Source organism: Oryzias latipes, chromosome 14 (genome assembly GCF_002234675.1).
Source record: "Oryzias latipes chromosome 14, ASM223467v1".
NCBI lineage: Eukaryota > Metazoa > Chordata > Actinopteri > Beloniformes > Adrianichthyidae > Oryzias > Oryzias latipes.
The window spans coordinates 10,078,875-10,093,489 of NC_019872.2; the positions used below are offsets into that span (position 1 = coordinate 10,078,875).

Genomic DNA, 14,615 nt, shown 5'->3' on the forward strand with positions numbered 1-14,615 from the left:
TATGACCTCCTGAATGCTTGAACTTGTTGTGCATCTCTGGTGTTGTAAGTACAAGCCGTTAGCCAGTAGGAAGCGTCATTAGCTTTGACCTTTTATTCATTGAACTCCCGTTCTCCACCGGTGTGCCTCTTCTCTCCACCTTTTCGTCCGGTTCCACCTTTAAGAGAGTCCAAGATTTATCACCAACAAAAAGTCAGTCTTCTACAAAAAAGGATGACATGTAGTCATCTACGTTCCAGACACTGTTGCGAAAAAAAAAAAAAAAAAGAACTGTAATCATGTGGAGTGTTTGAATGTAATCCTGTTTCCCTAGTAACCGTTTTTCCGGTTGTCATGGCAAGTAACAGGCGAGCGAGGGAGGGCATCGTTGTCTCTTTTGGCCCAGGTCTTATCATCCTCCCCCAGATGTAGCTGCTACTCAAGCCACACGTCTGATACTGGCCTCCGCAGTTGCAATGAAGGCCATGATAAAACACTTTTAACGCCTTCCTAATGTAAACCGGGGATTCACTTGAGAGGGATTTATATCTGCTCCCTGGCTTTGCTATGTGTGTGATCCTTCCGGGCCTGTTTTAGACATGAAACGTGTCCTAGCAGGGAGACTGCATTCTCCATGGATGTTACAATATGTGGGAGTGTGGGAAGAAAAATATTATGGGGGAAAAAAAGATGGAAAGGGATCAGTGATAAAACTGCATCTAGAAGCCACGTGGTTGTTGTAAAGAAGGCACTTTAAAGACTTGCTTGTTATGGCTAGCACTGGTTTAAATAATGCGCTATGTGAGTGTTAGAGGTGCTCAGCTTGTACATTAGTAGGAAGGATTTATTTTTTGTTCTTTTATTTTTCATCTGTGAAATTGCATAAAAGCAGAAAGGTTCACCTCCTTGGGAAAATATGTACCGTAATTTCCGGACTATAAGCCGCTACTTTTTTCTTGCGCTTACAGCCCTGCGGCTTATTCAGTTACGCGGCTAATTTATGGTTTTAATTGGCGGCCGCCATGTACGTACTTTCGGACTCAGTGAATGGTTTGAATTTTTATCTAACACCAAGCACAAGTCATTTGTTTTTCTATACACCTCTAAGCAGCCAAACAGCATGGACCTCACTTCAGGTCTTAGACACTTCAGTCATGGTTCAACAAAACGAAACACGCATGCCCAGCCGCATCCCAGAATCCTTTGGTGCCATTAGACCCGACGTGCACGTGATCGCCGCTACAATATGATGAAACTTTCAAGTTAAAAGCAATCGTTAAAAGCAGCGTAAAAAAATCCACCATCACCAACGGGTTTGGAAAAGCCGCTCTGCTGCGTGACAGAGAGAACAGCGCATGCTCGGGAGTGAATTTACCTCTGAGTCATAGTGACTCGGCTTGCTGCACGTAAATATGTGGGAATAACATCAGCCTTTATTTTGTCGGGACACGACTGGAAACACAAATCGACGTGATCGTTTTAACGGTTTCTAAGGACTGAGCGGAATTTTGCTTTGAAAAGCCTCTGTGTGAGCTGGAGACATGTCCTGCTGCTCTTATAGAGCTGCGGGGCCGATGGCAGTCTGATGGCTCCCACACGTAACAACGCATCCGCCCCTCATCCACAAAACTTACAGTATTAAGTCCGATTGCTCTGCACAGACACGATTTGCTCCTCCCTGGAGCTGCCCTGGCCAGAGGTGTCGGAGAAGATAGGAAGGGGAGCGCGCGGGGCGAGCGTGGAGCGCAGAGGCGTCCGCTGAGCAACAGTGTTTGTTGTGGAAGGAAATTTCTGATGCACGCGCCTCGCTGAGGCGCTGGTATCGCGCTGAGGCGCGCGCTTTTCAGTCGCCGCTGCTTTATTTTACTAGTGTGTTTTTTAACCAGCCCTGTTACTCCCATAACGCTGCCGCGACACAAGCGGAAGGAGAGCTTTTCCCGTTCACCCCTCCATGCACTGCTGATACTTGCTCATTCTTAAACACGTACAACAGTGTGGCGAGCCCGGCGTTGGCCCCGCCTTTAGCCCCTAAGACTCATGGGAAAAGGGGAATCGCGGATGTAAATTTCCTCATCATAACTGAGGGATGTAATGTTGATTATATGGTTACTGTTTGTAATTTTATGTATGATACCTAGATTGTCAATAAGTAAAAATAAATAAATAAATAAATAAATAAATAAATAAATAAACCATAACTGAGGAACTTGTGAACAGAATAGAGGTCCATGCTGTTTGGCAGATGTGGGTATAGTCACATGCATGAGCCTGAGGCAAGGCTGACTCCTCCCACAGTGTGCTAATGCATCACACCTACTCGGGGATTCAGGACGTGAGTTCTCAGGTTCACCATGTTGCCTACTGGGTGCGGCTTGTAATTGGGTGCGCTTTGTAGTCCGGAATTTACGGTAATTGAGTTTCATTGTAAAATATGTAAATATTTTCTCTATTTTTCTCTGTCTCTTTGTAGTTTTCGCACAAGTAAAGGAATCGGTTACTCTGCCCACTTTGTGGGAAACTGTCTCATCGTGACCTCACTAAAGTCAAAAGGAAAAGGCTTCCAGCACTGTGTGAAATACGATTTTCAACCTCGCAAGGTAAGGAAATGCAAATTTTGGAAATCTTGTGTCACTTGTTAGATGAGACACATCAGGGTCGGGGAGTGCTCTTTTCCTCTATCTCTTCCCGCACTCACCGGGAATGTTGATGAGTCTAGATATAGTCGGTCAATTAAGGCCTGCACACTGCCCTTCTCCCGCACTGTCAGCATTTTGCTGTTGTCTTGCACAGTGACACACACTCAAACACATGCTAGCGTGCACTTTAGGCAAACTCACACCGATCTGATGAGATGGCTTTCCAAAGTATTTGCTGACCTGGTAGAATCCCTGCAACGCTTAACAAAGTTCCCAGTGGTTCCATTTGATCAATTCATAAGTCACTCTGTCCTACATTCTTTTGTTGGTTGGATGCACAGGTTAATGTGTGTTTCCATGTGCTTGTGGAATAGAGAATGGCTTTAAGTACATTTGCTGATGCCCAGTGGTGTAGAAAATGTTAAAATTCTAGTTTTGTTTCAGTCTGCTTAGATTTCACCTCTTATTTTTGTTTCTCTTCTATTTTGGACCAAACATCTATCATAGCCTCTACCATGCTAGGACCAGTTCATGCAGCAAACTCAGACATTACGAAGAGGGTATATTATTGTTCCTGGTTTGAAAACATTCTTTTAAAGTTTGAGCACTTCAGATTATAAAACCCTGGAAACATAATGAACAACAGATTCTCCTAAGATTATGACCAAAGCTAACCCTATTAGTTCTAATGCTAGCCTACTTGGTATCCTTGATTGTGGATATGTCCGAATTCCCTAACTACCGGTACTAAAATGTGGGACTGTCCATTGCTTTAGATTCAGACAGCAATTCGGACACTATGCTCCCTCCTTTTTTATTAAACGCCATATATGACATCATGGAATTCCCAGAGTAAAAACCCAATAAATACAAACATTTTTCAAAGACTATTTCGGAATCCACTGTGTTCTGATGATGAAAACTTGGGTTATGTCCGAATTCTTTCACTACTCACTACATAGTGCGTTTGCCATTTGGAGTGCCGTCCAAATGTAAAACTCCAAAATTGCATATACCCTTTAACAAAATGTGTAATAATTTATTATGTAATTCCTTTAAATGTACTGTTCGTACAAAAAGTTTTGGTTTTGGTTGAAAACTTTTGGAGTTGATGATAGAAATAGCTTTTTTTTTTACAGTGTGGGGGGTTAGCCTGTGCGTATTCATCATTTTGCTGTGTTTTTTTTAGTGGTACATGATCAGCATCGTCCACATCTACAACCGCTGGAGGAACTCAGAGATCCGTTGTTATGTCAACGGACAGCTGGTCTCCTACGGTGACATGGCCTGGCACGTCAACACCAATGACGTAAGTGCACTGACTTTAAAGAAATCAAAACCAAAACAAACAAACTTTCAGTAAAGGCCCTTTATGCCAGCGTCTCAGCCGGACTCTACTTCAAACTTCCCTCCTGTTGTGAGCTTGGCTAATATTTGAGGTTTGCCCTCTGATTAGTTGGCTGGCGCAGAGTTGCCCTTGGGCATCTCTCCAGCAAAACTCAAAGCCAACTTCCAACTTTTTCATTTAGCCGGGGACAGGCAGCCTGACCTCTCAGTGGCAACTCATGCTCTTGTTACATTGCTACATTACCAAGAGTGTTTTTCTTAATTCATTTTTTTCTGTGGGGAAATGGCTCTACCTTTAGGGCAAGTGTTTTAGATTGTTCACAAAGTTTGTGAAATGTATCAAAGTTTTGTTAAAGGGGAAAAAAACAAGTCTTAAATGTGGCGATACTACCAGTTTGTTTGGTCTTAAGGCTTCATGATTAAAAATACTACTTTAGGAGAGCAGAGGATATAAGGTATTATACTGACTTTATTCATAAAAGATGAGTAGACGTTGGTTATGTAGTTGCAGGTAATACCAAAGTTGGAAAATGTTGATTTAAAATCAGCAATCATTGAATATATACTTTTTATATAATCGTCATAGTTACCGTTATGGATGCTAGTGCCAAATAATTAAAAAGGTTAATAGGTTGTTGCTACCTTCAAACACAATTTTATCCACCTATGTTGTATTCAAACATAAGTTTGGGTTTTGTCTGTTTTTCAGAGCTATGACAAATGTTTCCTGGGTTCTTCAGAAACAGCGGATGCAAACAGAGTGTTTTGTGGCCAGCTGGGAGCTATCTATGTTTTCAGCGAGGCTCTCAACCCAGCTCAGATCTTTGCCATCCACCAGCTTGGCCCAGGATACAAGGTAACGGATAATAAGATGCTGCATTTGCACCATCTGTGTACTGGACATTCCTGTCACGCACTTTCTGTCGGAGTGTGCAACTTGATGCTGCTTTATTCTACCTTCATAGAAAAAAACCCTAGTAGAGGCTAGAGTCATCATAGTGCTGTCAAATGATATAGTATTCCATACCATGACAGCTCAGCTGTGGTGTTACAGACTTATTTTGAGCGCTTCAAGGGGAATCCTTTGCCATCTGAGCTTACCTTTTGTCATAATTATGCAACTTTAGCACACATCAAGTTCAATTTGTGCTCCATCCAGCTTGAAACTCATAAGAGACACACTGTGTGTAGAAATTCTTCAACACTGCACATATATTGGACTTTGGCACACCTCAAAGGTATGTAACATTTAGCACAAAAGATCCCTGCAAACTCTATGCTCAAAGAACCTGTTAAAATTCAAACAGATTTATTTCTAAATATCAAGTCTGTTCGTGCATTTCTGTGACCATGAAAAAATATTCCGTGACATTTCATGAATTTGAATAATGAGCACCAAGTGCTGCACAAATTGCCACTTCTACCCTTTGGCGTAGCTGTCAGTGAAGGAAGAGATGCTGGAGCACCTTGCCAGCTGTTTGCATCTTGTTCTGGCAGACTTGCACCCTTCAAACTTTTATTAGCTTGTTGATCAAAGTGTCCAAAGCTATCAAGGTTGATGTGCCACTGCAACACACTTGTATAAAACTTCTACAGCTGTTCAGGAAAAAGGTTTAGTGTAGATTCTGAAGAGGAGTTTCACTATACACAAAAACATTTAGTTTGAACCTTTTCCTTTGTTCTTCATATGGATTTCCAAACCATTTTAGCTTTTCGAAATATTAAATTTTTGTTCTTCTCATTTTAAAATATGGTATTTTATTTCTCCTCCGCGTAATTACATGCTTGGCATTTGCTGTTTGGCTTCCATGAATTTTGATTTCTCACTCTGTTCCAGCCTGCAGTTTCCTGAGGCTGATCACTCACATGATTGCCTCTCTGCATGCCGCAGAATGGCCTTCTCAGATGCCCAGAAGAGACCATTAAATGGCTCAGTTGCTTCAAAGCCACAAGCCTCAGTGCTGGTGCTGTAATGATGGGTGCGTGGGCTTTTGGGCTGGCTGAAGAAGGATGCCAGTGGGACTCAGCTTGTGTCACACAGCTTCCCTGATTTATTACTGCACGGGCCTGTTCTTGTTCTCACGGCTTCACGCAGACGATGATATGTGTACATGACAGGCGGAGCTGCCTCGTCGGTCTTGAGAACTATATCTGCGCGTAAACTGCACAGTTCAGCGTACGCGCGCAGCTGTGTGCGGCCTGTTGGTCTGAGCCGTTGTCGGTGTTCCGGCCAGGTAATGAGCAGCACAAAGCGGACAGACACGCCGCTTCCTCTGCCGCACAAGCCTTCAGCGCAGCGAGGAGGCTGGCGGTCATTACGTCTGAAGCAGCTTATGATGACCGCCATGCTGTGTGTGCACGTGCAGCTTAGCGCCTCCATGCTTCACTAATGACAGAAGGAAACAGAATGTAGCCTCTTGATTTTTTTTTTCTTTGTGGGGATTTTTCAGGAGAGCTCCATTGTTGTTTTATGCTCTTCTCCTTGCATGTGTGTTTAGTTTTCACATGTCTGTTGAATGTGGTGATAAATGTGTTGTTATTTGCTCTCATCATCCTGGGTCCAGATGTCCTCATTGCAGAGCTCTGCCAGCAGTCTGGCCATAAGACAATTAATGAAGCATACAACTCTACCAGAACACCTGTATCACATTTGCAGGTTTTCATGTGTACAACTGTATTTGTCAGGTAATGAATTATAATAATAGATTTTAAGGTGCATTGCACCTTAAAATATTAACGTTTAAATAAGGCTTTGGACTTTGCACCCTAATCGAGCTACAATTAGCTGCAAAAACTACTTATTTTGATCCGTTTTATTATTATTTTATTAAGTTTAGTCATTTAATAATAGTACATAAATTCTTACTTAATATTTCACAGTGGTGCTTTAATAAATAGCATTGTAGCAAGTATATTTCCATGTCTGTAGTTCATAGGGTTAACATCTAGAGGGGATAACTTAAAGTCATGATCACGTTTACATCCATGTTAATATCAGTAGCATCCCAGAAAAATACTCCTATTTTAAAGTAAAGACGCAAGTGTATTTGGGGTTTTAGGATTATTATGGCTGAAATAAGGTGATATTTAACAAGACAGCACATTTTTTAGCTTGTTTGCATCTGATAATTAATATATCACCACTACTTTGTCCATCATTGGTAAAAAAAAAAAAGTGCTCCTATAGTCGTTGAATATGTAAGCATGTTAACTAACATTTTAGCATTTATTTAAGTTTTATACTTCCTGTCAGGTCTCTTTTTTGAATATTTTCAAAATGCGGTTGTGCCCTGGTGCCTATAGTCCTCTAAAAACAGAATTATTGTGTTGAAATGTCAACTTTTACAACAATTGTAATATTTGCGTTTTGACGACTCAAAATCAGATTATTTCCAGTGGAGCCGGCTTTCCGGGATTCAGTGTTGGTAAAGCGGAGTTTCATTGGCAGCTTTTTCTCAAAAAAATAAAAAGGAACATTTTGCTTTTTTTTTTACATTTTGGTTCATGATAGAAAACTGTTTTCTTCATTCAGATAAACATTTGCTTTCCACACTCAAAGATTCAATGAGAGCAATGGGGTTTTCATAACCATAAAAGGCGCGTCAAATTCCTTCTTCTTTAAGACCACTGAGTCCACCTCGAAGCACTTCCATCATTGTGAACCCTGCTAAGTATGGGTTGAGCAGGCTGAGAAAATGGTGAAATTTGGAGCGGAGAGGGAGCTGCTACAGGGCGCACGTTTGAAGTGGGGGATTTTCCGCTCCACAGTCTCCTGAAGCAGACATTAGGCAGGGAAGTGAGCTGAATTCAAACTCTTCCGATTAGAGGGTGTTAGCCTTCTTCTTCTTTTTTTTTTTCAAATAAAGTTTGGAATAAAGTGAGGTTAGTTTCAAAAAGTGTATGGAAATTTAAAAAATGCTATGTATAGACAAAAAATGAACACTTCTTTAAATATTTGACACAGTTAATTTTTTGCGTTGTCCTCTTGGTTTAATCAATATGATTTCAGATGAGATTTAAAATCCTTAAAGCTATCTAAAAAAAACATGTAGAAGACTGTTTTTAAACAAAATCCATTTCAAACTCTTGATTTTTAGCCATCCAAACATTTGCAGCTGCAGTCCTGTGCACCCATTTGTCACTGTAGTCCACTGTTGTATTCACAGCTGCTTGGTGTTAGAAAGGCAAAAGCTGTTGCTCTCCTTCCTGCATGTGTCCATATACTCTTGATCATAACTGTATAAATCTTTATTTTTAGCTGTGCGTGCTCTGTATAACGCTTAAAAAACACTTTTTTGTGTGCGCCTAAGTGTTTTTAAGCTCCTCATCACCCTCAGCTACCTGCTTCTCTTGTACGTCAAACCCCACAAGCAAATTTATACTCAGCCCACATGTAACAATAAAATGGGCTTACACTGCAAAAAAAACAAAACATGCATCAAAATGAGTTTATTAATTTCTCATTGAGGCTGTTTAATGTCTTTTTCTGAATGCAGAGGAGCAGTTAACCTTCAAGGAAAGAAGAAACACAAGCAAAGAGCAATTTATTTGCATCTATGATTGATTAACCTTTCACATTACCACTGCTATGCAGGTACATTTGGACGGATAAAGCTTTAGAGCACAGCGTTTTTAATTGCTCAACATGGAGTTTTAAAATGAATGCAGCAATTAAAGTCATTCATATTTATGCTTATTTGGGATATTTTTAAAATGGGAAATGGCGTACACTTATATAGCGCTTTTCTACCTTCTTTGAAGGCCAAAGCGCTTTACAGTCAAACACACATTCACACACACATTCACACACACACGACGGCTCCGCTGCCGAACACTGGTGCTAACCTTTCACCAGAGACAAGGTGGGGTTCAGTGTCTTGCCCAAGGACACTTTGACACATGCGGGTGGGCAAAGCGAACCCGCAATCTTATGATTGGAGGTCGTTCGCCCTACCACTGCACCACGCCCGCCCAACATAAGCATAATTTCTGCAAAAATAATGCATCGGCCTCCAGTCTCGTCTTAATGAGTTTAATTTAATCAGTAGTTTAAAAACTGGTTGAAAAACTCAATAGATTGTGGCTAATATACCAATTATTTTGTTTCTACAAGAGTAAAACACTTTACCTAATGGAAACATACAAATACAATGTCACCTAAGCCTCATCAAAAGCTCAGGGCAAAGATGACCACAATTTATTTGGATACAGAATGAATATTTTTGTGGCAGACTGTGTACAAGATTTTGTTTCATACACTCCAAATTTCCATTTTTTGCTATAAAAATACTTAATCATAATCTAAATTCAACAATATTTCTACCATACTTCCAGTATTGAAGAGAAATGTGAGAAAAATATATACAAAACAAATATTTTTCCTATAATGAAACTTCAAGAAAGAAAAATTTGACTAATAAATAAAATAGTTTTTTGGGGAAAAATACACAATTTAAAAATGTAAATGCATTAAAATTTGTGGATTTTGTGCATGTAAAAATGTTGGGAATTTGGTTTTGTGCCTTTAAAAGCAGTTTGCCTTTGAAAGTGCAGTAATTTTCTAAAAGTAGAGGAACATTATAATTAAGGAGTTTTTGAATGATTGAATCAGTCAAAGTGTGAACTAATGTAAAAAGCAGATGTTTTTTCTCATTTAAAAGAAACGTTTTGATTTGTTTGGTTGAACAGCTAAGATTAGTTCATACTGAAAACAAAGTTAATAGTAAAAGCTTTAATATTATCTCTTTTAATTTATATATTTATGTGTATATATATATATATATATATATATATATATATATATATATATATATATATATATATATATATATATATATATATATATTGTGTGAATTGTTTTTTTTTCAAGGAAAATCTTTAGCCCAGTTCGTTTTGTCAATGTTATTTAAAGATCCACTCCACTTTTGAAAAATTAATTGAATGGATGAATCTTTATTGATGTAGTACTTCACAACACCTACAAGGTACCAAAGTGCTTCACATCAAAATAAAGACAGAATAAAGTTCAAAATTAGGTAAAATTAGAACAAAATTAAAAACAGCATGAATATATAATGTATGTTCTCACATATTTAAAAAGATTTTCTTAAAATAGTATTTCTGAGTATATCTGGGGGTGTGAGGGGCTGTAAGCTAGTGGGAGAGTGTAAACAAAGGGATGAAACTTCTGCCACTATGCAGAAACTATGTCCTAGAACACATATTCTGTTTTTTTTTTTATTTTGGCTTCAAATGGCATAATTATAGTTGAAAAACCACTGGGAAAGCTTTTACTATAGATCAAAGAATGACTGGAGTGGGCTTTAAAGCTTAAAAGTAAAAAATGCCAAGGTTTAAAGAACTGAATAAACAAACCATCAATAATACTATTTTGAGTATTGTTTTGGTGGGATTCTGCAAACTTAGAGGCGAACATCCATTTGGGACAGTCTGACGAGTTGCTCCGGCTGAGAAGCATCTTTATTAGATTGAACACAAAAAAACATGTCCATCTTTTGTTTGTTTACAAACTCTGAAGAGATAAACTTGAATCTTTCCTTGCTTCCCTCCCACATGTCCGCTCCCCGCTCTGTCTCTTATTCTCTGTTAATTGAATTAGTGCCCGGGTTAGCGCTGTGTTCATTAAGTTAATGCTCTGTTGTTTACACACTGCTGTAATTAAGCGGAGCGCGTTTTGGTGTCGAACTGGCCTCATATCTGGACAGCTCTGTCTCTCCGACTCCCAGTTCTTTTCCTCTCACACCGCCTTCCCTCCACCTGTTTTATCTCCTGTCCCTACAGAGCACGTTCAAGTTCAAGTCCGAGAGCGACATCCACCTGGCCGAGCACCACAAGCAGGTGCTGTACGACGGCAAGCTGGCCAATTCCATCTCCTTCACTTACAACGCCAAGGCGACGGACGCCCAGCTCTGCTTGGAGTCTTCGCCGAGGGAAAACCAATCCATCTTCGTCCATTCGCCGCACGCGCTCATGCTGCAGGTCTGTGAAGCTGCTGCACTCCCAGAATTCCTTTCATTTGTTTACCAATCCATGAATGAAGGGACTGAAACGAAATGAGGACTCTGCTTGAATGTTGTCCTGCCTCAAGGGCACTTGATAAAGTCGCTTCATGCTTAGAGTAAATATTGTAGTTTTCCAGAGAATGGATGCTTTAGAAGTTTAAAATAAAACAAAGAAAGTATTATTTATGAGACATTTTTACTATGTATCCTGCAGTAAACATTTGTATCTGTGAGTTAAAAGTTGCCAATATTAATCTTACATTCAAAGTGTCCTTTGAGGATTAAAGTTTGTAGATTGTTTTTCTTTAGTTTCCCAGTACTTGTGTGGACAGGAAATAACTTTTTATTTATATTTTATTTGCTTGGACGAATGAACATTAAAACAAGAACATTAAAACATGATTTTTTTTATTTTACTGAATGTTACTAAATAAAATCAGTTGAAAGCAAATTATCATCACTGTAGAGTAAGACTACACACAGCAGAAATGAATAGGGTACATTTTTTAATAGAGTTACAAAAAAAAAGAATGGAACTCTTTTAATTTTGTTTTTTATTGGAAGTGAGTTATGCAGTTATGCATTTCAGAAAACTCTTCATACTCCAAAATAAATCGCGGTGCTAACCAACCAAAAAGATTATGGAAAAAACAACAAATGGCCTTTTTTTTTTAAATGAAAAGCACATTTTCTCTCAGAAATATTTTAATTAATTTGTGTTTTTTAATCATTTATACAAACTTACAAGGTATTTGGTTTTTCTTCACAATTAATAAAGCAGCAACTGTTATGTTTTAGATTAAGAGTCTGTTGCTGTTTTCTTAAAATTGTAACTTTATCATTGAAAGTTAGGAACTAGAGTGTCTTAATGTATGTATTTTTAAAGAAATTTATATTAATGCAATTGGAGGAGATTTGTGTCAATCTCAATTGAGTGTGTGACCATAACAAACAGACTTTTCCCCCCATGACAGGATGTGAAGGCCATTGTGACCCACTCCATCCACAGTGCCATTCACTCCATAGGAGGCATCCAGGTCCTGTTCCCGCTCTTTGCTCAACTGGACTTCAAGCAGCTCAACGACAGCAGTGTGGACACCACCGTCTGGTGAGTGGAGAGAAGAAGTTGACACCTGACGGAGAAAAACGATCTCAGCCGCAGATAATCCCAGAAAAAAATAAAGAGAAAGGACTGAAGAGAGCAAAGAAAGACAGAAGCGGCTTTGAGTGACAGTACAAAAAGATCACCGTGTTTGGGCAAGGGAGTTATTTTCATATGAAAAGAAAGCCTGACATTACTGTGCCACAGGCTACAAACTAATGTATTCTAGAAAGAATAGGTGGGGGGTGGTGGGATATTTTATTTTTCTTCAATGCAGAAAAAGAATTGACAAATGATATTAAAGCCTCGTTGGCTATAAGATGTCCGGCTCCTCCTGTGAGAAGTTAAGGTATCAGGCAGCCAACCTCTGTTATCTTCAGTTTTCTTATATGTTTTCATTAAAAAGAAAAAATTCCTAATGAAAACATTTAATAATGTGTTAACCATTTCATCTTCTCATTCACATCCTAAAATAAACCTTGTGTAAATCAATGTTATCATTGGTGAAATGTTTGTTTGTTGCAGTGCCACCCTGCTGGGGTTCCTGGTGGAGCTGCTGAAAAGCTCAGTGGCGATGCAGGAGCAAATGCTGGGAGGGAAAGGCTTTCTGGTGATCGGGTATCTGCTGGAGAAGGTATGAATTTTCAATTTATTAATTAAAATTAGTATTCAGTGTTTTACTGGGCTTGTCATGTTTTCTGATATATTCGCTTTGGCCAAAATCTTTTTATTGATTCCAGTTCACACTATGAAGTATGTATGTCAATTTTTTCCATTGTAGGCTCCATAAATGTGTTTTTTCTTAATTTATGTAAAGCATCATAAAGAGAAAGCTTAGAAAAAAAAGAAGTTTGAATGAAAGTTAATTGTAATAATCGTAGATAAATGAGCAGATCAAAGCACATATAACAGAACGTTTAAAAAATGACTGATTGATAAAGAATCATTTCTAAACATCCAGTGGAAAGAAAAAAGTATACATTTAAGGTATGATTTGCACTTTTACTATAAGTATCTGCTCTACTTTAATATAGAAAATAATACCCTTATGCCATAAGAAAGAGTTTGCAGAGCTTTGTACTCAGCTTGACGGTTCCCACTTTGTCAATGAGAGCTGAACTACAGGAACGGATAACAAACTGCTGCAAGGTAACAAAAAATGCTGGAATGCTGAATAAAAGAGCAACACAATAAAAACAATTAGAATACCTAAAATATAACAGAAAAACACATTTAAAATTATATTAACTATAAAAAAATCTAAATAATTTATCACAAATTGGAAATAATGGGAATCAATTTTTAATCAAATTAACTTTAAAGACTCACTCTATTGAAAAGTGTGCTTTAACATGTTCTTGTGGCCTTTTTCTGATGATGGAGGACTTATATAAAGAAAATGCAGCTCAAATCAGGAGCAGATAAAAAATATATCTGTTTAAAAAAGAGTGTTTTTATGACGTATTTATGACATACACTGGGCGGGACACAAGCTCTACTACTCCGAGCTCTTAGCAATGGGAAGGGGAAGGGGGGCGGCTGCTCAGAGGTGTATTTCTAATGAAATCCTGCTGCTCTGTAGAAACTATGTCCTAAAAATGGCTTATGCCGTTTTTTTGGGATAAAAATGACATAATTACAATTAAAAGACCACTGGGAAAGCTTTAAAAATAGAAGAAAAAAAAGAATAATCAGACTCTGACTATAAGACTTTACAGCATAATCTCAAATAATCTCAAATAACACACCTAAAAACTCAGTTCAAGTTGACTAAAGAAAAACAGTCTTGGATATTTGATTGGATGAAACTGATTAGGTCTAACAAAGAGAACAATTCTCATTTTATGATAAAATGAAATTGGAGGTAAAAACTAAAAAATAAAATATTTTGTACTATTAGCCTTCTTGGCCTCATTTTGTACTTTCAGAGATATTTAGAACACATGCAGACTAATTTATACTTTCTGATAGTAAATAGCTTTTCCTCTTTGTGTGTTTGGATGAAGCCACAGCTCTCGTTTGCTTTTCTCCTCCCAGTCGTCACGAGTCCACATCACCCGGGCGGTACTCGAGCAGTTCCTATCCTTTGCCAAGTATCTGGATGGTTTACCTCATGGAGCGCCGCTCCTCAAACAGCTCTGTGACCATGTCCTCTTCAACGCTGCCATCTGGATACACACCCCTGCCAAGGTCTGTTTAGAATTGTGTATCCCCTGGAAATGCTTGAGTGTGAACTGACTAACCTGCTCTGAGAGGGACAAACGATGGATCGCGCATGGGGAAAGGGGGAACACTGGTAAAAAAACAAAAACAAAAGCTTTATTTGTTGTTTGTACTTACACACGAAAACGAGGAACATTAAAGAAAAGAGAAAGAACTGAAATCCCACAGGCTCCTGCCCTTCGAAATAAGATGCTAACTGATTTTCTAGAACAGACATGGGAGCTGGCACATGCTGGAAAAGGCCAGAACACGCAAGAAAGGGAGGGAAACAGATAGAATGACATTTGAAAAAGACCTCGGGACAGG

General features: G+C 38.8%; 1 protein-coding gene across 14 annotated transcripts in view; it reads left to right on the top strand.

Moving 5' to 3' along the window:
- The window catches only part of LOC101169132 (neurobeachin), a 101,081-nt gene that overhangs the window by 41,219 nt on the left and 45,247 nt on the right, over positions 1-14,615 (top strand). For all 14 annotated transcript variants that reach the window (XM_011483293.3, XM_020708780.2, XM_020708781.2 and 11 more), the window contains exons 6-12: positions 2,450-2,576; positions 3,805-3,924; positions 4,672-4,818; positions 10,764-10,961; positions 11,959-12,092; positions 12,612-12,720; positions 14,124-14,276. In XM_011483293.3, the coding sequence (XP_011481595.1) occupies positions 2,450-2,576; positions 3,805-3,924; positions 4,672-4,818; positions 10,764-10,961; positions 11,959-12,092; positions 12,612-12,720; positions 14,124-14,276 (988 nt within the window). The remainder of the gene's footprint in view (positions 1-2,449; positions 2,577-3,804; positions 3,925-4,671; positions 4,819-10,763; positions 10,962-11,958; positions 12,093-12,611; positions 12,721-14,123; positions 14,277-14,615) is intronic.